The sequence below is a fragment of the Oncorhynchus gorbuscha genome, linkage group LG07, assembly GCF_021184085.1.
Source record: "Oncorhynchus gorbuscha isolate QuinsamMale2020 ecotype Even-year linkage group LG07, OgorEven_v1.0, whole genome shotgun sequence".
Lineage (NCBI taxonomy): Eukaryota > Metazoa > Chordata > Actinopteri > Salmoniformes > Salmonidae > Oncorhynchus > Oncorhynchus gorbuscha.
The window spans coordinates 5,530,554-5,558,053 of record NC_060179.1 but is presented as its reverse complement, the minus strand read 5'-3'; the positions used below and the strand labels follow the sequence as shown (position 1 = coordinate 5,558,053).

General features: G+C 38.9%; 1 protein-coding gene across 16 annotated transcripts in view; it reads right to left on the bottom strand.

Annotated features, from left to right (window-relative positions):
• The window catches only part of eya1 (EYA transcriptional coactivator and phosphatase 1), a 153,233-nt gene that overhangs the window by 96,440 nt on the left and 29,293 nt on the right, over positions 1 to 27,500 (bottom strand). For 9 of the 16 annotated variants that reach the window (XM_046355421.1, XM_046355429.1, XM_046355425.1 and 6 more), the window contains 4 exons: positions 26,095 to 26,172; positions 22,290 to 22,356; positions 21,532 to 21,677; positions 12,286 to 12,408 (listed from right to left, as the gene is read on the bottom strand). In XM_046355421.1, coding sequence (XP_046211377.1) covers positions 12,286 to 12,408; positions 21,532 to 21,677; positions 22,290 to 22,356; positions 26,095 to 26,172 — 414 coding nt within the window. Of the gene's footprint in view, positions 1 to 12,285; positions 12,409 to 21,531; positions 21,678 to 22,289; positions 22,357 to 26,094; positions 26,173 to 26,992; positions 27,071 to 27,500 lie in introns of all 16 variants that reach the window. The other 7 variants (XM_046355423.1, XM_046355428.1, XM_046355434.1 and 4 more) reach the window with 4 other exon arrangements.

Here is a 27,500-nt window from a genome sequence, read left to right as displayed (position 1 = left end):
ATCCATTCATGAGATGTATAGCTACCAACTACCTAGCTATCATCCATTCAATGAGAGCTATAGCGACCAACTACTAACCTATCATTCAACCAAACCCTTCCCTCCCTCTTCATCTTCCTCCTCATCCTCCTCTTCCTTAGTGAAAATGAAGGAGGGGTATATTCATTTACTGTTCCAAATGAACAGCTTCGTTCCAGGAGTCAATCAGAGGTGGGTAGATTAATTTACTGTTGCTAATGAACAGCAGGGGTTGTGGGCAGGGGTTGTGGGCAGGGGGGGGGTGAGTCTGAGTAGCCCCCACTGCTGCTAAACACTGATCGTAAATAAAATGCTCTTAGACGATAAAGACACATACCCCCTCCAGCTATCAGATCTAGACACATACTGAACCCCCCCCTCTATCTATCAGATCTAGACACATACTGAATCCCCCCTCTAGCTATCAGATCTAGACACATACTGAACCCCCCTCCAGCTATCAGATCTAGACACATACTGAACCCCCCTCCAGCTATCAGATCTGGACACATACTGAATCCCCCTCCAGCTATCAGATCTAGACACATACTGAACCCCCCCCTCCAGCTATCAGATCTAGACACATACTGAACCCCCCTCCAGCTATCAGATCTGGACACATACTGAATCCCCCTCCAGCTATCAGATCTAGACACATACTGAACCCCCCTCCAGCTATCAGATCTAGACACATACTGAATCCCCCCTCCAGCTATCAGATCTAGACACATACTGAACCCCCTCCAGCTATCAGATCTAGACACATACTGAATCCCCCCCTCCAGCTATCAGATCTAGACACATACTGAACCCCCCTCCAGCTATCAGATCTAGACACATACTGAACCCCCCTCCAGCTATCAGATCTGGACACATACTGAATCCCCCCTCCAGCTATCAGATCTAGACACATACTGAACCCCCTCCAGCTATCAGATCTAGACACATACTGAATCCCCCCTCCAGCTATCAGATCTAGACACATACTGAACCCCCTCTAGCTATCAGATCTAGACACATACTGACCCCCCCTCTAGCTATCAGATCTAGACACATACTGAACCCCCCCCCCTCCAGCTATCAGATCTGGACACATACTGAACCCCCACCCCCTCTAGCTATCAGATCTAGACACATACTGAACCCCCCTCCAGCTATCAGATCTAGACACATACTGAACCCCCCTCCAGCTATCAGATCTAGACACATACTGAACCCCCTCTAGCTATCAGATCTAGACACATACTGAACCCCCCCTCTAGCTATCAGATCTAGACACATACTGAACCCCCCTCTAGCTATCAGATCTAGACACATACTGAACCCCCTCCAGCTATCAGATCTAGACACATACTGAACCCCCCCCTCTAGCTATCAGATGTATACGTTCTGATCTCCCTCTCTCTCTCAAAGGGCTTCATCGGCATGGGAAACATGTGTTTACATCGCCAGAGCAAGTGGAATGGATAAACTAAGGTGAAATAAACTATTAAAAGTGAACAGTAAATACCACATTCACACAAGTTACAAAATAATAAAAACATTTAAAATGTCATAGTATGTATATATACAGCGTTGTAACGATGTGCAAATAGTCAAAATAAAAAAAGGGAAATTAGATTAACATAAATATGGGTTGTATTTATACTGGTGTTCGTTCTTCACTGGTTGACCTTTTCTTGTGGCAACAGGTCACAAATCTATAATATCTAAAATAGAAATGGGAGTTTATCAACATTGGATTTGTTTGGGGTAGTGGGGGCTGTGTGGGGTAATGGGGGTTGTGTGGGGTAATGGGGGATGTGTGGGGTAATGGGGGCTGTGTGGGGTAATGGGGTTGTGTGGGGTAATGGGGGCTGTGGGGTAATGGGGGTTGTGTGGGGTATTGGGGGTTGTGTAGGGTAATGGGGGTTGTGTAGGGTAATGGGGGTTGTGTGGGGTAATGGGGGTTGTGGTGGGGTAATGGGGGTTGTGTGGGGTAATGGGGGTTGTGTGGGGTAATTGGGGTTGTCTGGGGTAATGGGGGCTGTGTGGGGTAATGGGGGTTGTGTGGGGTAGTGGGGGTTGTGTGGGGTAATGGGGGTTGTGTGGGGTTGTGGGGGCTGTGTGGGGTAATGGGGGCTGTGTGGGGTAATGGGAGCTGTGTGGGGTAACGGGGGCTGTGTGGGGTAATGGGGGTTGTGTGGGGTAATGGGGGTTGGTGTGGGGTAATGGGTGTTGGTGGGGTAATGGGGGTTGGTGGGGGCGGGTAGTCGGGTGTAGTGTGTAGTGGGGGTTGGTGGGGCGGGTAGTCGGGTGTAGTGTGTAGTGGGGGTTGGTGGGGCGGGTAGTCGTGTGTAGTGTGTAGTCGGGGTTGGTGGGGTAGTGGGGGTTGGTGGGGCGGGTAGTCGGGTGTAGTGTGTAGTGGGGGTTGGTGGGGCGGGTAGTCGGGTGTAGTGTGTAGTGGGGGTTGGTGGGGGGCGAGTAGTCGGGTGTAGTGTGTAGTGGGGGTTGGTGGGGCGGGTAGTCGGGTGTAGTGTGTAGTGGGGGTTGGTGGGGCGGGTAGTCGGGTGTAGTGTGTAGTGGGGGTTGGTGGGGCGGGTAGTCGGGTGTAGTGTGTAGTGGGGGTTGGTGGGGTAGTGGGGGTTGGTGGGGCGGGTAGTAGGATGTGGATGATTAGGTGATAGTATGAGGGCCAAGATTGGGAATTTAGCCAGGGCACCAGGGTTAACACCCCTACTCTTATGATAAGTACGAAGGGATCTTTAGTGACCACATAGAGTCAGGACACCCGTTTTAACATCCAATCCGAAAGATGACACCCTACACAGGGCAGTGGAGGGGTTGATGGGATGGGTAGTGGGGGGGGGGGTTGCCTGCTGTTCTCCGGTTGGTATGGTTGATCCCCCTCTCCTTCTACCTCCCCCTGTCCTGCTCCAGTTATCTCACTCAAGACCAGACACCATCCCTGCCGCCACACCTCCCTCCCATCCGTCCTTAACACCCCCTCCTGCCTTCTGGCCCCACCAATTGGAATCCATTAGTTCTGGTTGATCAGTCCCCTAGCCAAGGGCCATGTCTATCATCACAATATTTGCAGCAGAAGTTTGTATGCCCCAATTGGGACCAGACAATCGTGTCCAGATGGGTTTTCCATTAAAAGGCAGAGTAGAGTAACTGCAGGCAGGAGCACACTGGACAACAGCTAACACACGCACACACACGCGCGCGCACACACACACACACACACACACACACACACACACACACACACACACACACACACACACACACACACACACACACACACACACACACACACACACACACACACACACACACACACACACACACACACACACACACGTAGGGAAAACAACATATGGTCTATGTACGGGTGGCATAAATTGGGAAATGAGGGAAAGGAAAGGACTGGGTATATGCAAATAAAAAAATACACGTTTTTTGGGGGACTGTAGTGTTTTTTGGGGGGACTGTAGTGTTTTTTGGGGACTGTAGTGTTTTTTGGGGACTGTAGTGTTTTTTGGGGGACTGTAGTGTTTTTGGGGGACTGTAGTGTTTTTTTAGTGGGGGACTGTAGTGTTTTTGGGGGACTGTAGTGTTTTTGGGGGACTGTAGTGTTTTTTGGGGACTGTAGTGTTTTTTGGGGGACTGTAGTGTTTTTGGGGGACTGTAGTGTTTTTTGGTCGACTGTAGTGTTTTTTGGGGGACTGTAGTGTTTTTGGGGGACTGTAGTGTTTTTGGGGGGACTGTAGTGTTTTTTGGGGGACTGTAGTGTTTTTTGGGGACTGTAGTGTTTTTTGGGGGACTGTAGTGTTTTTGGGGACTGTAGTGTTTTTGGGGGACTGTAGTGTTTTTGGGGGACTGTAGTGTTTTTTGGGGGACTGTAGTGTTTTTTGGGGGACTGTAGTGTTTTTGGGGACTGTAGTGTTTTTGGGGGACTGTAGTGTTTTTTGGGGACTGTAGTGTTTTTGGGGGACTGTAGTGTTTTTTGGGGGACTGTAGTGTTTTTTGGGGGACTGTAGTGTTTTTTGGGGGACTGTAGTGTTTTTTGGGGACTGTAGTGTTTTTTGGGGACTGTAGTGTTTTTTGGGGGGACTGTAGTGTTTTTTGGGGGGACTGTAGTATTTTTGGGGGGGACTGTAGTGTTTTTTGGGGACTGCAGTGTTTTTTGGGGGGACTGTAGTGTTTTTTGGGGGGACTGTAGTGTTTTTTTGCAGCATTACTGTTGTATTTAATAGATTGTTTTTTAAAATTGTATTTTTACATACAATACTATATAAGTATGAGGTATACTATTCTACAGTATACTACAACATTATTTAGTAAGTACTACACACGATCAAGGGACTCTACTGTGTGTAGTATAGTATTCTACAGTATACAACAGTTTACTACAGTATTCTGTAGTAAGTACTAAAGTATTCCATAGTATTATTTTATTAATTTGGTCACACTGTGACAGAACATCATATCACCGTGACACTAAAATTCACCTAATTATAAACACTCTCTGTCTTTAACAGTTAGAAGACTGAACAAACAAGATAAAGCTCTCATCAACTTCACAATGAAGTAGCCGTATTATTCACAGCTACACACAAATGTATATATATATATATGCTGGTTCAAAGGACCCCAAAGGGAAACCCTATTAGAGACACTAGTAGAGACCCTAGTAGAGACCCTAGTAGAGACCCTAGTAGAGACCCTAGAAGAGACCCTAATGGAGACCCTAGTAGAGACACTATTAGAGACACGAGTAGAGACACTAGTAGAGACATTAGTAGAGACCCTAGTAGAGACCCTATTAGAGATAGTAGAGACACTAGTAGAGACACTAGTAGAGACCCTAATGGAGAACGTAGTAGAGACACTACTAGAGACCCTAGTAGAGACACTATTAGAGACACGAGTAGAGACACTAGAGGAGACACTAGTAGAGACTCGATTGGAGACCCTAATGGAGAACGTAGTAGAGACACTACTAGAGACCCTAGTAGAGACACTATTAGAGACCCTAGTAGAGACACTATTAGAGACCCTAGTAGAGACCCTAATGGAGAACGTAGTAGAGACACTACTAGAGATCCTAGTAGAGACACTATTAGAGACTCTAGTAGAGACACTAGTAGAGACACTAGTGAAGACACTAATAGAGATCCTAGTAGAGACACTATTAGATACCCTAGTAGAGACACTAGTAGAGACACTAGTAGAGACACTACTAGAGACCCTAGTAGAGACACTATTAGAGACCCTAGTAGAGACACTAGTAGAGACCCTGGTGGAGACACTAGTAGAGACACTAGTGGAGACCCTAGAAGAGACACAAGTAGAGACCCTAGTAGAGACACTAGTAGAGACACTAGTAGAGACACTAGTAGAGACACTAGTAGAGACACTAGTAGAGATAGTAGAGACCCTAATAGAGACACTAGTAGAGACACTAGTAGAGACAGTAGAGACCCTAGTAGAGACACTATTAGAGACCCAACTGGAGACCCTAGTAGAGACACTATTAGAGACCCTAGTAGAGACACTATTAGAGACACTAGTAGAGACACTAGTGGAGATAGTAGAGACACTAGTAGAGACACTAATAGAGACCCTAGTAGAGACACTAGTAGAGACACTAGTAGAGATAGTAGGGACACTAGTAGAGACACTAGTAGAGACACTAGTAGAGACACTAGTAGAGATAGTAGAGACCCTAGTAGAGACACTAGTAGAGACACTAGTAAAGACAGTAGAGACCCTAGTAGAGATAGTAGAGACCCTAGTAGAGACACTAGTAGAGACACTAGTAGAGACAGTAGAGACCCTAGTAGAGACACTAGTAGAGATAGTAGAGACACTAGTAGAGACACTAGTAGAGATAGTAGAGACCCTAGTAGAGACACTAGTAGAGATAGTAGAGACACTAGTAGAGACACTAGTAGAGACAGTAGAGACCCTAGTAGAGATAGTAGAGACCCTAGTAGAAATAGTAGTGACACTAGTAGAGATAGTAGAGACACTAGTAGAGATAGTAGAGACACTAGTAGAGACCCTAGTAGAGACAGTAGAGACACTAGTAGAGACCCTAGTAGAGATAGTAGAGACACTAGTAGAGACACTAGTAGAGATAGTAGAGACACTAGTAGAGACACTAGTAGAGATAGTAGGGACACTAGTAGAGACACTAGTAGAGACACTAGTAGAGACACTAGTAGAGATAGTAGAGACACTAGTAGAGACACTAGTAGAGACACTAGTAGAGATAGTAGAGACACTAGTGGAGACACTAGTAGAGATAGTAGAGACACTAGTAGAGACAGTAGAGACCCTAGTAGAGATAGTAGAGAAACTAGTAGAGACACTAGTAGAGACACTAGTAGAGATAGTAGAGACACTAGTAGAGACACTAGTAGAGACAGTAGAGACCCTAGTAGAGATACTAGAGACCCTAGTAGAGACACTAGTAGAGACACTAGTAGAGACAGTAGAGACCCTAGTAGAGACACTAGTAGAGATAGTAGAGACACTAGTAGAGACACTAGTAGAGACAGTAGAGACCCTAGTAGAGATAGTAGAGACACTAGTAGAGACACTAGTAGAGACACTAGTAGAGACACTAGAGACCCGAGTAGAGATACTAGAGACCCTAGTAGAGACACTAGTAGAGACACTAGTAGAGACAGTAGAGACCCTAGTAGAGATAGTAGAGACCCTAGTAGAGACACTAGTAGAGACACTAGTAGAGATAGTAGAGACACTAGTAGAGACCCTATTAGAGATGGTAGTGACCCTAGTAGAGATAGTAGAGACCCTAGTAGAGATAGTAGAGACCCTAGTAGAGATAGTAGAGACCCTAGTAGAGACAGTAGAGACCCTAGTAGAGATAGTAGAGACACTAGTAGAGACCCTATTAGAGATGGTAGAGACCCTAGTAGAGATAGTAGAGTCCCTAGTAGAGATAGTAGAGACCCTAGTAGAGATAGTAGAGATAGTAGAGACACTAGTAGAGATATTAGAGACACTAGTAGACACTAGTAGAGATAGTAGAGACCCTAGTAGAGACACTAGTAGAGATGGTAGAGTCACTAGTAGAGATAGTAGAGACCCTAGTAGAGATAGTAGAGACCCTAGTAGAGACAGTAGAGACCCTAGAAGAGACACTAGTAGAGATAGTAGGGACACTAGTAGAGACACTAGTAGAGACACTAGTAGAGACACTAGTAGAGATAGTAGAGACACTAGTAGAGACACTAGTAGAGACACTATTAGAGATAGTAGAGACACTAGTGGAGACACTAGTAGCGATAGTAGAGACACTAGTAGAGACAGTAGAGACCCTAGTAGAGATAGTAGAGACACTAGTAGAGACAGTAGAGACCCTAATAGAGATAGTAGAGACCATAGTAGAGATAGTAGAGACAGTAGAGTCCCTAGTAGAGACACTAGTAGAGACACTAGTAGAGACACTGTTAGAGACCCTAGTAGAGATAGTAGAGACACTAGTAGAGACAGTAGAGACCCTAGTAGAGACACTAGTAGAGATAGTAGAGACCCTAGTAGAGACACTAGTAGAGACACTAGTAGAGACCCTATTAGAGATAGTAGAGACCCTATTAGAGATAGTAGAGACCCTAGTAGAGATAGTAGAGACCCTAGTAGAGATAGTAGAGACCCAGTAGAGACCCTATTAGAGATAGTAGAGACACTAGTAGAGACCCTATTAGAGATGGTAGAGACCCTAGTAGAGATAGTAGAGACCCTAGTAGAGATAGTAGAGACACTAGTAGAGATAGTAGAGACCCTAGTAGAGATAGTAGAGACACTAGTAGAGACCCTATTAGAGATGGTAGAACCCCTAGTAGAGATAGTAGAGACCCTAGTAGAGATAGTAGAGACACTAGTAGAGATAGTAGAGACACTAGTAGAGATAGTAGAGACCCTAGTAGAGACCCTAGTAGAGACAGTAGAGACCCTAGTAGAGATCGTAGAGACCCTAGTAGAGACACTAGTAGAGATGGTAGAGACATTAGTAGAGACACTAGTAGAGATAGTAGAGACCCTAGTAGAGATAGTAGAGACCCAAGTAGAGACAGTAGAGACCCTAGTAGAGACAGTAGAGACCCTAGTAGAGATAGTAGAGACCCAGTAGAGACCCTATTAGAGATAGTAGAGACACTAGTAGAGACCCTATTAGAGATGGTAGAGACCCTAGTAGAGATAGTAGAGACCCTAGTAGAGATAGTAGAGACACTAGTAGAGATAGTAGAGACCCTAGTAGAGATAGTAGAGACACTAGTAGAGACAGTAGAGACCCTAGTAGAGACACTAGTAGAGATAGTAGAGACCCTAGTAGAGACACTAGTAGAGACACTAGTAGAGACCCTATTAGAGATAGTAGAGACCCTATTAGAGATAGTAGAGACCCTAGTAGAGATAGTAGAGACCCTAGTAGAGATAGTAGAGACCCAGTAGAGACCCTATTAGAGATAGTAGAGACACTAGTAGAGACCCTATTAGAGATGGTAGAGACCCTAGTAGAGATAGTAGAGACCCTAGTAGAGATAGTAGAGACACTAGTAGAGATAGTAGAGACCCTAGTAGAGATAGTAGAGACACTAGTAGAGACCCTATTAGAGATGGTAGAACCCCTAGTAGAGATAGTAGAGACCCTAGTAGAGATAGTAGAGACACTAGTAGAGACACTAGTAGAGATAGTAGAGACCCTAGTAGAGACACTAGTAGAGATGGTAGAGACATTAGTAGAGACACTAGTAGAGATAGTAGAGACCCTAGTAGAGATAGTAGAGACCCAAGTAGAGACAGTAGAGACCCTAGTAGAGACAGTAGAGACCCTAGTAGAGACCCTAGTAGAGATGGTAGAGACACTAGTAGAGACACTAGTAGAGATAGTAGAGACCCTAGTAGAGACACTAGTAGAGATAGTAGAGACCCTAGTAGAGATAGTAGAGACCCAAGTAGAGACAGTAGAGACCCTAGTAGAGACCCTAGTAGAGACAGTAGAGACCCTAGTAGAGATAGTAGATACCCTAGTAGAGACAGTAGAGACCCTAGTAGAGATAGTAGAGACACTAGTAGAGACCCTATTAGAGATGGTAGAGACCCTAGTAGAGATAGTAGAGACCCTAGTAGAGATAGTAGAGACCCTAGTAGAGATAGTAGAGACCCTAGTAGAGACAGTAGAGACCCTAGTAGAGATAGTAGAGACACTAGTAGAGACCCTAATAGAGATGGTAGAGACCCTAGTAGAGATAGTAGAGACCCTAGTAGAGATAGTAGAGATAGTAGAGACACTAGTAGAGATAGTAGAGACCCTAGTAGAGACCCTAGTAGAGACAGTAGAGACCCTAGTAGAGATAGTAGAGACCCTAGTAGAGACACTAGTAGAGACACTAGTAGAGACACTAGTAGAGACACTAGTAGAGATAGTAGAGACACTAGTAGAGACACTAGTAGAGATAGTAGAGACCCTAGTAGAGACACTAGTAGAGATGGTAGAGACACTAGTAGAGATAGTAGAGACCCTAGTAGAGATAGTAGAGACCCTAGTAGAGACAGTAGAGACCATAGAAGAGACAGTAGAGACCCTAGAAGAGACCCTAGAAGAGATGGTAGAGACCCTAGTTGAGACCCTAGTAGAGACCCTAGTAGAGACCCTAGTAGAGAGAGAAACAGAGAGAGAGAGGGGGGGGAGAAAGAGTAATATTGTCAACGTGGCCAGGAAACTAGCCCCTTCTATCTCTCTCTCTCTCTCTCTCTCTCTCTCTCTCTCTCTCTCTCTCTCTCTCTCTCTCTCTCTCTCTCTCTCTCTCTCTCTCTCTCTCTCTCTCTCTCTCTCTCTCAAGGCTGTAGAGCTGTACAGCAGAGAGTCGGCAGACAGGCATGTAGTATTTGGTCGTGGAACAGTCGTGGAAAAGAGGCTTCCTTGGGCCGCTCCACACATCTGCTGTTCTTTTGGCCTTATTTATTGTGAGATGCTCAGAAGGTTTTTCATCAACATGTGGATATGTTTCTACTTTCACACGTTATTCAGTGGAGAGAACACAAAGCTTACAGCTAGAGCTGATACACTGCCTTCAGAAACTATTCACATCTCTTGACTTATTACACATTTTGTTGTGTTACAGCCTGGATCCAAACTTTTTTCACCAAGCTGCACACAATACCCTATAATGACAGCACAGTACCCTATAATGACATCACAATAACCCCATAATGACATCACAATAACCCCATAATGACATCACAATACCCCATAATGACAAAGTGAAAACAGGTTCTTAGAAATGCTTGCAAATGTATTGAAAATGAATACAGATATACACACCCCTTAGTGAATACTCTGTAGAACACGTTTGGCAGCAATTACAACTGTGAGTCTTTCTATTCTAGGTATTATTTTTTTTAAATCTTCAAGCTCTGTCAGATTGGTTGTTGATCGTTGCTAGACAACCATTTTCAGTTCTTGACACAGACTTTCAAGTAAATTAAATCCTTATGAGCTTATTGACGTGTCTGTGTCTACATCCAAGTAAACAGAATAAAAAAAATTCCCCCCATCAAAATCAGTCAGTCTAAGCTGGAGATCTCTGCATGGGCCGGGTCTCAATCCAATACATCTGCAGCTGAAGGTGGATGAGTTACAGCGGTGGTTGTCAGATCATGAGACATCCCAAAATCAGTCTTCTCACAAAAAAAAAATGTCTGATGGTGTACGAAAACACTTTTTAGAAAGATTAAATAGAGATTTAGCAAAGCTGAGTTTAGCCAGTTTTATAGGCTACAGTTAGCTCTGGTTAGCCAGGCTTATAGGTTACAGTTAGCTCTGGTTAGCCAGGCTGATAGGCTACAGTTAGCTCTGGTTAGCCAGGCTTATAGGCTACAGTTAGCTCTGGTTAGCCAGGCTGATAGGCTACAGTTAGCTCTGGTTAGCCAGGTTGATAGGCTACAGTTAGCTCTGGTTAGCCAGGCTGATAGGCTACAGTTAGCTCTGGTTAGCCAGGCTGATAGGCTACAGTTAGCTCTGGTTAGCCAGGCTTATAGGCTACAGTTAGCTCTGGTTAGCCAGGCTGATAGGCTACAGTTAGCTCTGGTTAGCCAGGTTGATAGGCTACAGTTAGCTCTGGTTAGCCAGGTTTACAGGCTACAGTTAGCTCTGGTTAGCCAGGCTGATAGGCTACAGTTAGCTCTGGTTAGCCAGGCTTATAGGCTACAGTTAGCTCTGGTTAGCCAGGCTGATAGGCTACAGTTAGCTCTGGTTAGCCAGGTTGATAGGCTACAGTTAGCTCTGGTTAGCCAGGTTTACAGGCTACAGTTAGCTCTGGTTAGCCAGGCTAGGAGAGGAGGTGGGAAGGTGAGTTAAGGAGGAGGAGAGGAGGTTAGGAGAGGAGGTGAGGTGAGGAGAGGAGATAATGAGAGGGGGAAAGGAGAGGAGTTGAGGAGAGGAGGGAAAGATAAGTTACGAGAGGAGGTGAAGAGAAGAGTTGAGAAGAGGTAAGGAGGTGAGGTGAGGAATTGAGGATAGGAGGTATTGAGAAGTGGGGAGGAAGAGAGGAGTTGAGGAGGTGAGGAGAACAGGTGAGGAGGTGTGGAAAGGAGGTGAGGAGAGGAGATTAGGAGAGGAGGTGTGGAAAGGAGGTGAGGAGATGAGGTGTGGAGAGGAGGTGAGGAGAGGAGATTAGGAGAGGAGGTGTGGAAAGGAGGTGAGGAGAAGAGGAGAGGAGGTGAGGAGGTGAGGAGAGGAGTAGGGAGAAGACGTAAGGAGAGGAGGTGTGGAAAGGAGTTGAGGAGAGGAGTTGAGGAGTTGAGGAGAGGAGGTGTGGAAAGGAGGTGAGGATTGGAGTTGAGGATCGGAGGATCGGAGAGGAGGTGAGGAGGTGTGGAAAGGAGTTGTGGAAAGGAGTTGAGGATCGGAGGTGAGGAGAGGAGGTGACGAGAGGAGGAGAGGAGGTTAGGAGAGGAGGTGTGGAAAGGAGTTGAGGATCGGAGGTGAGGCGAGGAGGTGTGGAATAGAGTTGAGGAGAGGAGGTGAGGAGAGGAGGCGAGGAGAGGTGTTGAGGATCGGAGGTGAGGAGAGGAGGTGAGGAGAAGAGGTGAAGAGAGGAGGTTAGGAGAGGTGTTGAGGATCGTAGGTGAGGAGAGGAGGTGAGGAGAGGTGTTGAGGATCGGAGGTGAGGAGAGGAGGTGAGGAGAGGAGGTGAGGAATTGAGGAAATGTACAGTACACTATATGATTAACTTTGTTCCTCACCTTGCATTTGATAGCTGTATGGAGCCTGGCCCGTCTGAGGGGTGGTGAATCCTGAGCTGTAGCTGAGGAAGCCTGTCTGTCCTGGGGATTGGGACTGGCTCAGTCCCCCCTCTGTCTTTATGCCTGCCCATAATGAACCCCAATCAGTTAGTGACACTACGTCGGTTCCATGCACACACAATTCACTGCTGTCAGACTCTAAGCCAAAAAGCAATTGAGTATTTTATTAAATGCTAATAAATATAGTAAATATAGTACTATTTTTCTATATTAGTATTTTTTATCTTTGATAACTTGATGATTTTAGTAGTAGTTCATGTGTTTTAACAATTTTGCTAGTCAGTATTATAACTGCTTCACTGATACAGTCATTTATCCACACTCTGGAATCAACGGTCGTTTGGTGGTTTAACAATGAACAGATTAAATTTATACAAGAAATATGATGCTTTGTTTATGAACCTTTATTTAAACTTGGCAAGTCAGTTATGAACAAATTATTATTTAAAATGACGGTCTACCACCGCCCTATGGGACTCCTAATCACGGCAGGTAATGACACAGCCTGGAATCAAACCAGGGTCTGTAGTGACGCCTCTAGCACCTAGATGCAGTGCCCTTAGACCACTGTGATACAGCCTGGAATCAAACCAGGGTCTGTAGTGACGCCTCTAGCACTGAGATGCAGTGCCCTTAGACCACTGTGATACAGCCTGGAATCAAACCAGGGTCTGTAGTGACGCTTCTAGCACTGAGATGCAGCGCCTTAGACCGCTGTGATACAGCCTGGAATCAAACCAGGGTCTGTAGTGACGCCTCTAGCACTGAGATGCAGTGCCCTTAGACCGCTGTGATACAGCCTGGAATCAAACCAGGGTCTGTAGTGACGCCTCTAGCACTGAGATGCAGCGCCTTAGACCGTTGTGATACAGCCTGGAATCAAACCAGGGTCTGTAGTGACGCCTCTAGCACTGAGATGCAGTGCCCTTAGACCGCTGTGATACAGCCTGGAATCAAACCAGGGTCTGTAGTGACGCCTCTAGCACTGAGATGCAGTGCCCTTAGACCGCTGTGATACAGCCTGGAATCAAACCAGGGTCTGTAGTGACGCCTCTAGCACTGAGATGCAGCGCCTTAGACCGCTGTGATACAGCCTGGAATCAAACCAGGGTCTGTAGTGACGCCTCTAGCACTGAGATGCAGCGCCTTAGACCGCTGCGCCATTCGAGAGCTCACATAGTAAAGCTGTAAATGTCTGAAAGATGGGCGATATCTACCAAATTACACACAAGTAATAAAAACAGAACACACTCGTTTGTTATTAGTAAACGGCCTTTCGCTGATGTGGATCAGGCACAACATATTTCCTACGCTACGGCTACTCGCTACCACTCAAACAAACACTGTGTGTGTCTCTCAAGTGGCACCCTATTCCCTATATAGTGTACTACTTTAGACCAGAGCCCTATGGCACCCTATTCCCTATATAGTGTACTACTTTAGACCAGAGCCCTATGGCACCCTATTCCCTATATAGTGCACTACTTTAGACCAGAGCCCTATGGTACCCTATTCCCTATATAGTGCACTACTTTAGACCAGAGCCCTATGTCACCCTATTCCCTATATAGTGCATTACTTTAGACCAGAGCCCTATGGCACCCTATTCCCTATATAGTGTACACTACTTTAGACCAGAGCCCTATGGCACCCTATTCCCTATATAGTGCACTACTTTAGACCAGAGCCCTATGTCACCCTATTCCCTATATAGTGCATTACTTTAGACCAGAGCCCTATGGCACCCTATTCCCTATATAGTGTACACTACTTTAGACCAGAGCCCTATGGCACCCTATTCCCTATATAGTGCACTACTTTAGACCAGAGCCCTATGGCACCCTATTCCCTATATAGTGCACTACTTTAGACCAGAGCCCTATGGCACCCTATTCCCTATGTAGTGCACTACTTTTTGACGAGGGTCTATTACTGCCGTACCAAGCAACAACAAAAAAAGGCAGTAGGTGCTATTTGGTCGAAAAATGAGTTAATGTAATTTTTGCTACATTAAATACATGCTTAATCACGTGGACAAGTATCCTGCCTCTATTGTATTGTGTTCAGGAGAAAATGGGGGTCATGTTAGCAGTAACTGCTTAAAGCTACTGTGAAACTAAGGTATAGTAGTGCACTATATAGGGAATAGGGTGCCATAGGGCTCTGGTCTAAAGTAGTGCACTATATAGGGAATAGGGTGCCATAGGGCTCTGGTCTAAAGTAGTGCACTATATAGGGAATAGGGTTCCATAGGACTCTGGTCTAAAGTAGTGTACACTATATAGGGAATAGGGTGCCATAGGGCTCTGGTCTAAAGTAGGGTACACTATATAGGGAATAGGGTGCCATAGGGCTCTGGTCTAAAGTAGTGCACTATATATAGGGAATAGGGTGCCATAGGGCTCTGGTCAAAAGTAGTGCACTATATAATATATATTTAGCAGGGAATACAGTCATGGTGCCATAGGGCTCTGGTCAAAAGCTCTACCAACTGAGCTACAGGCTTACATATATATATAGGGAATAGGGTGCCATAGGGCTCTGGTCAAAAGTAGTGCACTATATATAGGGAATAGGGTGCCATAGGGCTCTGGTCTAAAGTAGTGCACTATATATAGGGAATAGGGTGCCATAGGGCTCTGGTCAAAAGTAGTGCACTATATATAGGGAATAGGGTGTCCTTCCTGGTCATATTGGATATTCTGTAGGGGTCAAAGCCCTCATAAGACTCTGGACTAATAAACAACATTGTGATGTGCTTTGCTGTTTTGTTCCTGCGGTGCCTGAAGAAACCAGTTTTTTTGTTTTTGAAATTTATATCGGTAATCTTTTTTTCCGATCTGACTGAATAGCTTGATAAGCACATTGTTTTATTTTGTATTTTACAGCTTGGAAGAAACATGCTGCAGGCAACAAAACAACGTCTCAGCAGAGTTCTAGGACACGTTCTTGAGCTACCGTGGGAACAAACAATTTGTCCTGAGCTAAGCGTTTAATTGCAATACACCCCCCCCCCCCCCCCCAAGTGAAGGATTGTAAAGCAACTAGCAATTCCAAGAGGCGACAGTCCCACAGTCACCTTACTTCTACAAACTATATTGAACTTAATTCAGCTTTAGCTAAATTGTAAATAATTATATGATGTCATGAGCGTAGTACTGTAACCGAATTAGAATTGGTTAATTGTTTTTACATAAAGAAGAACTTAACTTAATAACTTAACTTAATAAACTAGTGAATTTATACTGTATCTTTAATTAATACATCTATACTGCATCTTTAATTAATAGATCTAATTAATACATCTATACTGTATCTCTAATTAATACATTTATACTGTATCTCTAATTAATACATTTATACTGAATCTCTAATTAATACATCTATACTGTATCTCTAATAAATACATCTATACTGTATCTCTAATTAATACATTTATACTGTATCTCTAATTAATAAATCTATACTGTATCTCTAATTACTAGATCTATACTGTATCTCTAATAAATACATCTATACTGTATATCTAATAAATACATCTATACTGTATCTCTAATTAATACATCTATACTGTATCTTTAATTAATAGATCTATACTGTATCTTTAATTAATACATCTATACTGTATCTCTAATTAATACATCTAATTAATAAATTTATACTGTATCTCTAATTAATACATCTATACTGTATCTTTAATTAATAGATATATACTGTATCTTTAATTAATACATCTATACTGTATCTTTAATTAATAGATCTATACTGTATCTTTAATTAATACATCTATACTGTATCTCTAATTAATACATCTAATTAATACATTTATACTGTATCTTTAATTAATAGATCTATACTGTATCTTTAATTAATACATCTATACTGTATCTCTAATTAATAGATCTATACTGTATCTTTATTTAATACATATATACTGTATCTCTAATTAATAGATCTATACTGTATCTCTAATTAATACACCTATACTGTATCTCTAATTAATACATCTAATTAATAGATCTATACTGTATCTTTATTTAATACATCTATACTTTATCTCTAATTAATACATTTATACTGAATCTCTAATTAATACATCTATACTGTATCTCTAATTAATAGATCTATACTGTATCTCTAATAAATACATATATACTGTATCTCTAATTAATAGATCTATACTGAATCTCTAATTAATAGATCTATACTGAATCTCTAATTAATACATTTATACTGTATCTCTAATTAATAGATCTATACTGAATCTCTAATTAATAGATCTATACTGAATCTCTAATGAATACATTTATACTGTATCTCTAATTAATAGATCTATACTGTATCTCTAATTAATACACCTATACTGTATCTCTAATTAATACATCTAATTAATACATTTATACTGAATCTCTAATTAATACATCTATACTGTATCTCTAATTAATACATTTATACTGTATCTCTAATTAATACATCTATACTGTATCTCTAATTAATAGATCTATACTGAATCTCTAATTAATACATCTATACTGTATCTCTAATTAATAGATCTATACTGAATCTCTAATTAATACATCTATACTGTATCTCTAATTAATACATTTATACTGTATCTCTAATTAATACATTTATACTGTATCTCTAATTAATAGATCTATACTGAATCTCTAATTAATACATCTATACTGTATCTCTAATTAATACATCTAATTAATACATCTATACTGTATCTCTAATTAATACATTTATACTGTATCTCTAATTAATACATTTATACTGTATCTCTAATTAATACACCTATACTGTATCTCTCATTAATACATCTAATTAATACATTTATACTGTATCTCTAATTAATACATTTATACTGTATCTCTAATTAATAGATCTATACTGTATCTCTAATTAATAGATCTATACTGTATCTTTAATTAATAGATCTATACTGAATCTCTAATTAATAGATCTATACTGAATCTCTAATTAATACATTTATACTGTATCTCTAATTATCTCTAATTAATAGATCTATACTGAATCTCTAATTAATAGATCTATACTGAATCTCTAATGAATACATTTATACTGTATCTCTAATTAATAGATCTAATTAATACATTTATACTGTATCTCTAATTAATAAACCTATACTGTATCTCTAATTAATACATCTAATTAATACATTTATACTGAATATCTAATTAATACATCTATACTGTATCTCTAATTAATACATTTATACTGTATCTCTAATTAATACATCTATACTGTATCTCTAATTAATAGATCTATACTGAATCTCTAATTAATACATCTATACTGTATTAATACATCTATATTCTAATTAATAGATCTATACTGAATCTCTAATTAATACATCTATACTGTATCTCTAATTAATACATTTATACTGTATCTCTAATTAATACATCTAATTAATACATTTATACTGTATCTTTAATTAATAGATCTATACTGAATCTTTAATTAATACATCTATACTGTATCTCTAATTAATACATCTAATTAATACATCTATACTGTATCTCTAATTAATACATTTATACTGTATCTCTAATTAATACATTTATACTGTATCTCTAATTAATACACCTATACTGTATCTCTCATTAATACATCTAATTAATACATTTATACTGTATCTCTAATTAATACATTTATACTGTATCTCTAATTAATAGATCTATACTGTATCTCTAATTAATACATCTATACTGTATCTCTAATTAATACATCTATACTGTATCTCTAATTAATAGATCTATACTGTATCTCTAATTAATACATTTATACTGTATCTCTAATTAATACATCTAATTAATAGATCTATACTGTATCTCTAATTAATAGATCTATACTGTATCTCTAATTAATACATCTATACTGTATCTCTAATTAATACATCTATACTGTATCTCTAATTAATACATTTATACTGTATCTCTAATTAATAAATCTATACTGTATCTCTAATTACTAGATCTATACTGTATCTCTAATAAATACATCTATACTGTATATCTAATAAATACATCTATACTGTATCTCTAATTAATACATCTATACTGTATCTTTAATTAATAGATCTATACTGTATCTTTAATTAATACATCTATACTGTATCTCTAATTAATACATCTAATTAATAAATTTATACTGTATCTCTAATTAATACATCTATACTGTATCTTTAATTAATAGATATATACTGTATCTTTAATTAATACATCTATACTGTATCTTTAATTAATAGATCTATACTGTATCTTTAATTAATACATCTATACTGTATCTCTAATTAATACATCTAATTAATACATTTATACTGTATCTTTAATTAATAGATCTATACTGTATCTTTAATTAATACATCTATACTGTATCTCTAATTAATAGATCTATACTGTATCTTTATTTAATACATATATACTGTATCTCTAATTAATAGATCTATACTGTATCTCTAATTAATACACCTATACTGTATCTCTAATTAATACATCTAATTAATAGATCTATACTGTATCTTTATTTAATACATCTATACTTTATCTCTAATTAATACATTTATACTGAATCTCTAATTAATACATCTATACTGTATCTCTAATTAATAGATCTATACTGTATCTCTAATAAATACATATATACTGTATCTCTAATTAATAGATCTATACTGAATCTCTAATTAATAGATCTATACTGAATCTCTAATTAATACATTTATACTGTATCTCTAATTAATAGATCTATACTGAATCTCTAATTAATAGATCTATACTGAATCTCTAATGAATACATTTATACTGTATCTCTAATTAATAGATCTATACTGTATCTCTAATTAATACACCTATACTGTATCTCTAATTAATACATCTAATTAATACATTTATACTGAATCTCTAATTAATACATCTATACTGTATCTCTAATTAATACATTTATACTGTATCTCTAATTAATACATCTATACTGTATCTCTAATTAATAGATCTATATTGAATACTGTATCTCTAATTAATACATCTATCTCTAATTAATACATTTATACTGTATCTCTAATTAATACATTTATACTGTATCTCTAATTAATACATTTATACTGTATCTCTAATTAATACATTTATACTGTATCTCTAATTAATACACCTATACTGTATCTCTCATTAATACATCTAATTAATACATTTATACTGTATCTCTAATTAATACATTTATACTGTATCTCTAATTAATAGATCTATACTGTATCTCTAATAAATACATATATACTGTATCTCTAATTAATAGATCTATACTGAATCTCTAATTAATAGATCTATACTGAATCTCTAATTAATACATTTATACTGTATCTCTAATTAATAGATCTATACTGAATCTCTAATTAATAGATCTATACTGAATCTCTAATGAATACATTTATACTGTATCTCTAATTAATAGATCTATACTGTATCTCTAATTAATACACCTATACTGTATCTCTAATTAATACATCTAATTAATACATTTATACTGAATCTCTAATTAATACATCTATACTGTATCTCTAATTAATACATTTATACTGTATCTCTAATTAATACATCTATACTGTATCTCTAATTAATAGATCTATACTGAATCTCTAATTAATACATCTATACTGTATCTCTAATTAATAGATCTATACTGAATCTCTAATTAATACATCTATACTGTATCTCTAATTAATACATTTATACTGTATCTCTAATTAATACATTTATACTGTATCTCTAATTAATAGATCTATACTGAATCTCTAATTAATACATCTATACTGTATCTCTAATTAATACATCTAATTAATACATCTATACTGTATCTCTAATTAATACATTTATACTGTATCTCTAATTAATACATTTATACTGTATCTCTAATTAATACACCTATACTGTATCTCTCATTAATACATCTAATTAATACATTTATACTGTATCTCTAATTAATACATTTATACTGTATCTCTAATTAATAGATCTATACTGTATCTCTAATTAATAGATCTATACTGTATCTTTAATTAATACATCTATACTGTATCTCTAATTAATACATCTATACTGTATCTCTAATTAATACATTTATACTGTATCTCTAATTAATACATCTAATTAATAGATCTATACTGTATCTCTAATTAATAGATCTATACTGTATCTCTAATTAATACATCTATACTGTATCTCTAATTAATACATCTATACTGTATCTCTAATTAATACATTTATACTGTATCTCTAATTAATACATCGAATTAATAGATCTATACTGTATCTTTAATTAATAGATCTATACTGTATCTTTAATTAATAGATCTATACTGTATCTTTAATTAATACATCTAATTAATACATTTATACTGTATCTTTAATTAATACATCTAATTAATACATTTATACTGTATCTTTAATTAATACATCTATACTGTATCTCTAATTAATAGATCTATACTGTATCTTTATTTAATACATATATACTGTATCTCTAATTAATAGATCTATACTGTATCTCTAATAAATACATCTATACTGTATCTCTAATTAATAGATCTATACTGTATCTCTAATTAATACACCTATACTGTATCTCTAATTAATACATCTAATTAATATATCTATACTGTATCTCTAATTAATACATCTATACTGCATCTCTAATTAATACATTTATACTGAATCTCTAATTAATACATCTATACTGTATCTCTAATTAATAGATCTATACTGTATCTCTAATAAATACATCTATACTGTATCTCTAATTAATAGATCTATACTGAATCTCTAATGAATACATTTATACTGTATCTCTAATTAATAGATCTATACTGTATCTCTAATTAATACATTTATACTGTATCTCTAATTAATACAAATGGGGGATGATATATATATATATATACATGTGCACCTCCATGTATTTTAGATATAGTAAATATAATCCAGATTGGCATGAGGTTGGCCTGTGCTTACCATAATAATAGTATATACAGTATACAGAATATGATAATACACATATCTACATGTATTTCAGTCAATAAGGTACCTCCATGTAATGTAGATCTTTCTGTACTGTGTTTTGATGAGTACATCCATACAGCTCGTTGTTCAGAGGCATAGGATTGCTTACCATAGGCAGGGATCCCGTAGGGTTGTCCAGGCTGGGGGTAGCTAGCATAGGCTGCGGCCTGCTGCATTCCTGTGGTGTACTGTGTCTGACCGTACGCAGACATATTTTGGGATGAAGGAGTAGGGAGAATATGTGGATACGGTCTGCTATTTCAGAAAAGAAACAAGGAGAAGAGAGAGAGAGAGAGAAAAAAAAATAGAAAAGGAAGAGAGAGAGAGAGAGAGAGAGAGAGAGACAGAGAGAGAGAGAGAGAGAGAGAGAGAGAGAGAGAGAGAGAGAGAGAGAGAGAGGGGGGAGAGAGAGAGAGGAGAGAGAGAGAGAGAGAGAGAGAGAGAGAGAGAGAGAGAGAGAGAGAGAGAGAGAGAGAGAGAGAGAGAGAGAGAGAGGGAGCGAGAGGGGAGAGAGAGAGGGGGGAGAGAGAAATGAACATATTTTACTCACAAAATCATAACACAAAGTTTGTTCACTGACAAATTCTTTGTGATTCTGCTATATAATTTTAAAAAGTGGGCCGAAGCCCGCAAAGAGAGAAGTAGCCATCGCCTGAGCTGGTACACACTACAAAATAAAGAGAAATCACAAAAATATATATTTTGTTGCAAGATAATAATTACAACAAGTTTGTAAGTGCACAAGCTGCAGACATCCAGGCAAACAAAGCAGGTAGAAACCTCCACATCTCCCAGCAGGATCTAATTAAAGGACCCAATGAAGTTGGATTCTGTTTACTTTCTGAAGCAAAAGAAAAGAAACCTTACTTGGAAGGGTAAATCTGTGAGGAGAACTGCTGTGTTTGTCTTGGGCTGAAGCCACTGGTTCCAATAACTGAGTTGAAAAGAGAAGAGGAGGCAAGCACATATTTTAACATTAAAGATATAAGGTAAATATTGTCTTTCGCCAACAGAACTTCTGGAAAGTGTAATTGCGTTGCGTTATTATATTTATTTCCTCTACCTTAGTTGAGGTTCAAAACGCTGGAGTGCAATAATGAAGCAAAACAATCAGGTAAAAACGCCAAGGGTTTATTCTGCTGACCGGTGAATATAGAACCTGTATGGAACCCAAAAGGGTTCTACCGGGAACCAAAAGAGTTCTACCTGGAACCCAAAAGGGTTATACCTGGAACCAAATAGGTTCTACCTGGAACCAATAGGGTTCTACATGGAACCACAAGGGTTCTACCTGCCTGGAACCAAAAGGGTTCTACCTGGAACCAAAAAGGGTTCTCCTATGGGGACAGCCAAAGAACCCTTTTTTTGCAAAGAGTGTACAGTGCATATCTGTAGGTGTGGTCCTTGGTCAAAAGTAGTGCACTATATAGGGCATAGGGTGCCATTTGGGATGAAACATGCCATATGCTGTCACTCCTTCGTAGTGTCTGGTCTAAGGTAGTGCACCATATAGGGCATAGGGTGCCATTTGGGATGAAACATGCCATATGCTGTCACTCCTTCGTAGTGTCTGGTCTAAGGTAGTGCACCATATAGGGCATAGAGTGGCATTTGGAACGTGACCTTTGTGAGATACTTTGGCATTGCCATGACGACCGCTAGACTGGTGTAAACACAGTATGGATGCAGTGTCCAGGGCCTGTGTCCAGGGCCTGTGTCCTGGGCCTGTGTTCTGGGCCTGTGGTCAGGGCCTGTTGTCATGGCCTGTGTCCTGGGCCTGTATCCTGGGCCTGTGTTCTGGGCCTGTGGTCAGGGCCTGTGTTCTGGGCCTGTGTCCTGGGCCTGTGTTCTGGGCCTGTGGTCAGGGCCTGTGTTCTGGGCCTGTGTCCTGGGCCTGTGTCCTGGGCCTGTGTTCTGGGCCTGTGTCCTGGGCCTGTATCCTGGGCCTGTGTTCTGGGCCTGTGGTCAGGGCCTGTGTTCTGGGCCTGTGTCCTGGGCCTGTGTTCTGTGCCTGTGGTCAGGGCCTGTGTTCTGGGCCTGAGGTCAGGGCCTGTGGTCATGGCCTGTGTCCAGTGCCTGTGTTCTGGGCCTGTGTCCTGGGCCTGTGTCCTGGGCCTGTGTTCTGGGCCTGTGTCCTGGGCCTGTGTTCTGGGCCTGTGTCCTGGGCCTGTGGTCATGGCCTGTGTCCTGGGCCTGTGTCCTGGGCCTGTGTTCTGGGCCTGTGGTCAGGGACTGTGTCCTGGGCCTGTGTTCTGGGCCTGTGTCCTGGGCCTGTGTTCTGGGCCAGTGGTCAGGGCCTGTGTTCTAGGCCTGTGTCCTGGGCCTGTGGTCTGGGCCTGTGTTCTGGGCCTGTGTCCTGGGCCTGTGTTCTGGGCCTGTGGTCAGGGCCTGTGTTCTGGGCCTGTGTCCTGGGCCTGTGTTCTAGGCCTGTGTCCTGGGCCTGTGTTCTGGGCCTGTGGTCAGGGTCTGTGTCCCAAACAGAAACCCAATTCCCTGTATAGTACTTTTGACCAGGGTCCTATGTGAGAAGGCTTTGTCCAAAATGGCACGTAAGTCGCTCTGGATAAGAGCGTCTGCTAAATGACTTAAATGTGAATGTAAACAACATATTATGTAACAGTATGTAACTATATGTAACTATGTAACTATATCTATTACATACAGTATGTAACTATATGTATTACATACAGTATGTAACTATATGTAACTATGTAACAGTATGTAACTATGTAACAGTATGTAACTATATGTAACTATGTAACAGTATGTAACTATATGTAACTATGTAACTATATCTATTACATACAGTATGTAACTATATGTATTACATACAGTATGTAACTATATGTATTACATACAGTATGTAACTATATGTAACTATGTAACAGTATGTAACTATGTAACAGTATGTAACTATATGTAACTATGTAACAGTATGTAACTATATGTAACTATGTAACTATATCTATTACATACAGTATGTAACTATATGTATTACATACAGTATGTAACTATATGTAACTATGTAACAGTATGTAACTATGTAACTATGTAACTATGTAACTATGTAACTATGTAACTATGTAACTATGTAACTATGTAACTATATGTAACTATGTAACTATATGTAACTATGTAACTATGTAACTATATGTAACTATGTAACTATATGTAACTATGTAACAGTATGTAACTATGTAACTATGTAACTATATGTAACTATGTAACTATGTAACTATATGTAACTATGTAACTATATGTAACTATGTAACTATGTAACTATATGTAACTATGTAACTATATGTAACTATGTAACTATGTAACTATATGTAACTATGTAACTATATGTAACTATGTAACTATGTAACTATATGTAACTATGTAACTATGTAACTATATGTAACTATGTAACTATATGTAACTATGTAACTATGTAACTATATGTAACTATGTAACTATATGTAACTATGTAACTATGTAACTATGTAACTATGTAACTATGTAACTATATGTAACTATGTAACTATGTAACTATGTAACTATGTAACTATGTAACTATATGTATTACATACAGTATGTAACTATGTAACTATGTAACTATATGTATTACATACAGTATGTAACTATGTAACTATGTAACTATATGTATTACATACACTATGTAACTATGTAACTATATGTATTACATACAGTATGTAACTATGTAACTATATGTATTACATACAGTATGTAACTATGTAACTATATGTATTACATACACTATGTAACTATGTAACTATGTAACTATTTAACTATGTAACTATATGTATTACATACAGTACGTAACTATGTAACTATGTAACTATATCTATTACATACAGTATGTAACTATGTAACTATATGTATTACATACAGTACGTAACTATGTAACTATGTAACTATGTAACTATATGTATTACATACACTATGTAACTATGTAACTATGTAACTATATCTATTACATACAGTATGTAACTATGTAACTATGTAACTATATCTATTACATACAGTATGTAACTTTGTAACTATGTAACTATGTAACTATGTAACTATTTAACTATGTAACTATATGTATTACATACATTACATCATTACATTTAAGTCATTTAGCAGACGCTCTTATCCAGAGCGACTTACAAATTGGTGCATTCACCTTATGACATCCAGTGGGACAGTCACTTAACAATAGTGCATCTAAAACACAGTAACTATGTAACTATGTAACTATTTAACTATGTAACTATATGTATTACATACAGTATGTAACTATGTAACTATGTAACTATGTAACTATGTGTATTACATACAGTATGTAACTATGTAACTATGTAACTATGTAACTATGTAACTATGTATATGTATGCTGTAAGGCCTCAGGGAAACATTGTTATTAATACTGAACTCATCAGCAGCACCTGCCAGTCGGACGAAACGTTGGAATTCTGAAAACAGATCACACACACACACACACACACACACACACACACACACACACACACACACACACACACACACACACACACACACACACACACACACACACACACACACACACACACACACACACACCTATAAACGCATACAATCACAATTCAACCCCCATCCCTCTCCCCCTGCACACACACACATGTCCATCCCCCGTCCCCCGTCTCACCTGATCCTGAGAAGCTGTCTAGGGAGACGTCGGCTACTGGGGTGGTGATGTCACTGCTGCTCATAGGTTCTGTTTTAACTGAGGACAAAGACAACACACACGCCGTCAGCACACATACACACACACCATCAGCACACACACACACACCAAAACACACCACAACTACACAACAAAACATGTATTTTCTGGTGGGTTTGGTTGTGTGGGATGGATTTTAACATACACCCAATAAATACTAAATAAATAATATATAAAAAATAAATAATATATAATAAATAATAAATATATAATAAAGGAATGATTTATAAACAATAGTAGGGTAGAATACAGGAAATATTTGACTAATTAAAGTTAGTTACAACTTTTACACTCTGTTCCTTTAGACTAGAACCTAATTGTTTAAAAAATAATAATTGTATTTATAATAATACTGCAACGTTATTGATTGTTTTTTTTTCCGTGGATTAACCACGTAGATCCTTTAATTTATGTGTGGATTAACATATTCCTCATGGTAAATTCCCTTTAAGAAATTTTGAGGAAAATAAAATATTAGCCTAAATTGTTAATCAATTACGCCAACAAAGAAAATGTTTTTGATCATTTCAACCGGTTGAATTTAACCAGGAATAAAAAATAAATAAAATAAAAACATCTTGAACGCTGTTAAAACGAATATAAAATAAATCCATATGGCATTTACGAGGTATGCACTATTATTTTGTCTATAAATCAATGACTTGAGCATGCACTGTTAAAACAAGACCTCAGCAGTAACAGGCAAACTACAGCCTATCAATACATTTTAACCCACCCCTCAATCAAAGTAATCAATCAATTAATATTAAGATAATATCAAATAAATCAGTAATTGCCACTAAATCACTGGATGGCTTACCCCAGGTTATAATGTAGTGTCAGAGGAAAGAAAGGTTAACACAGTCAATGGTAGTAGGATACTGGCGTAAAATGGCCCCTGTATGGAGAGGGAGTCAGTCTGCATGGGACGTGCAAATACCATTGAAACAATGTACGGTAATATTAAGTGTTTTAAAGACTGCAGTGAATGGAGGGTGACCCCGTGCCCCGCTGAGCCTCTCAGAGTTACAGTATACCACTGAAAGCTCAACAGAGAGGATTTCACAGTTATCTGATAGCTCGGCAATCTTTGACATTTTGAAATCAATCTATTTCACTTCAGGCAGCAGGCAGGCGTTTGGGGATATAGGGGAGGGGGAGATGAGAGAGAGGATAAGAGGGGGGAGAAAGGGAATTTCTTTTTGGCAAAACAAATTCACGTGATGTGGGCAAAAGGGAGTCATGCTCGGTGGGTGGGTCTATCTCTCATGGTTTTGAAGAAGTCTTTCCCTGTCATGTTTGACATGTTTCCACTATGGTCGTTCTGC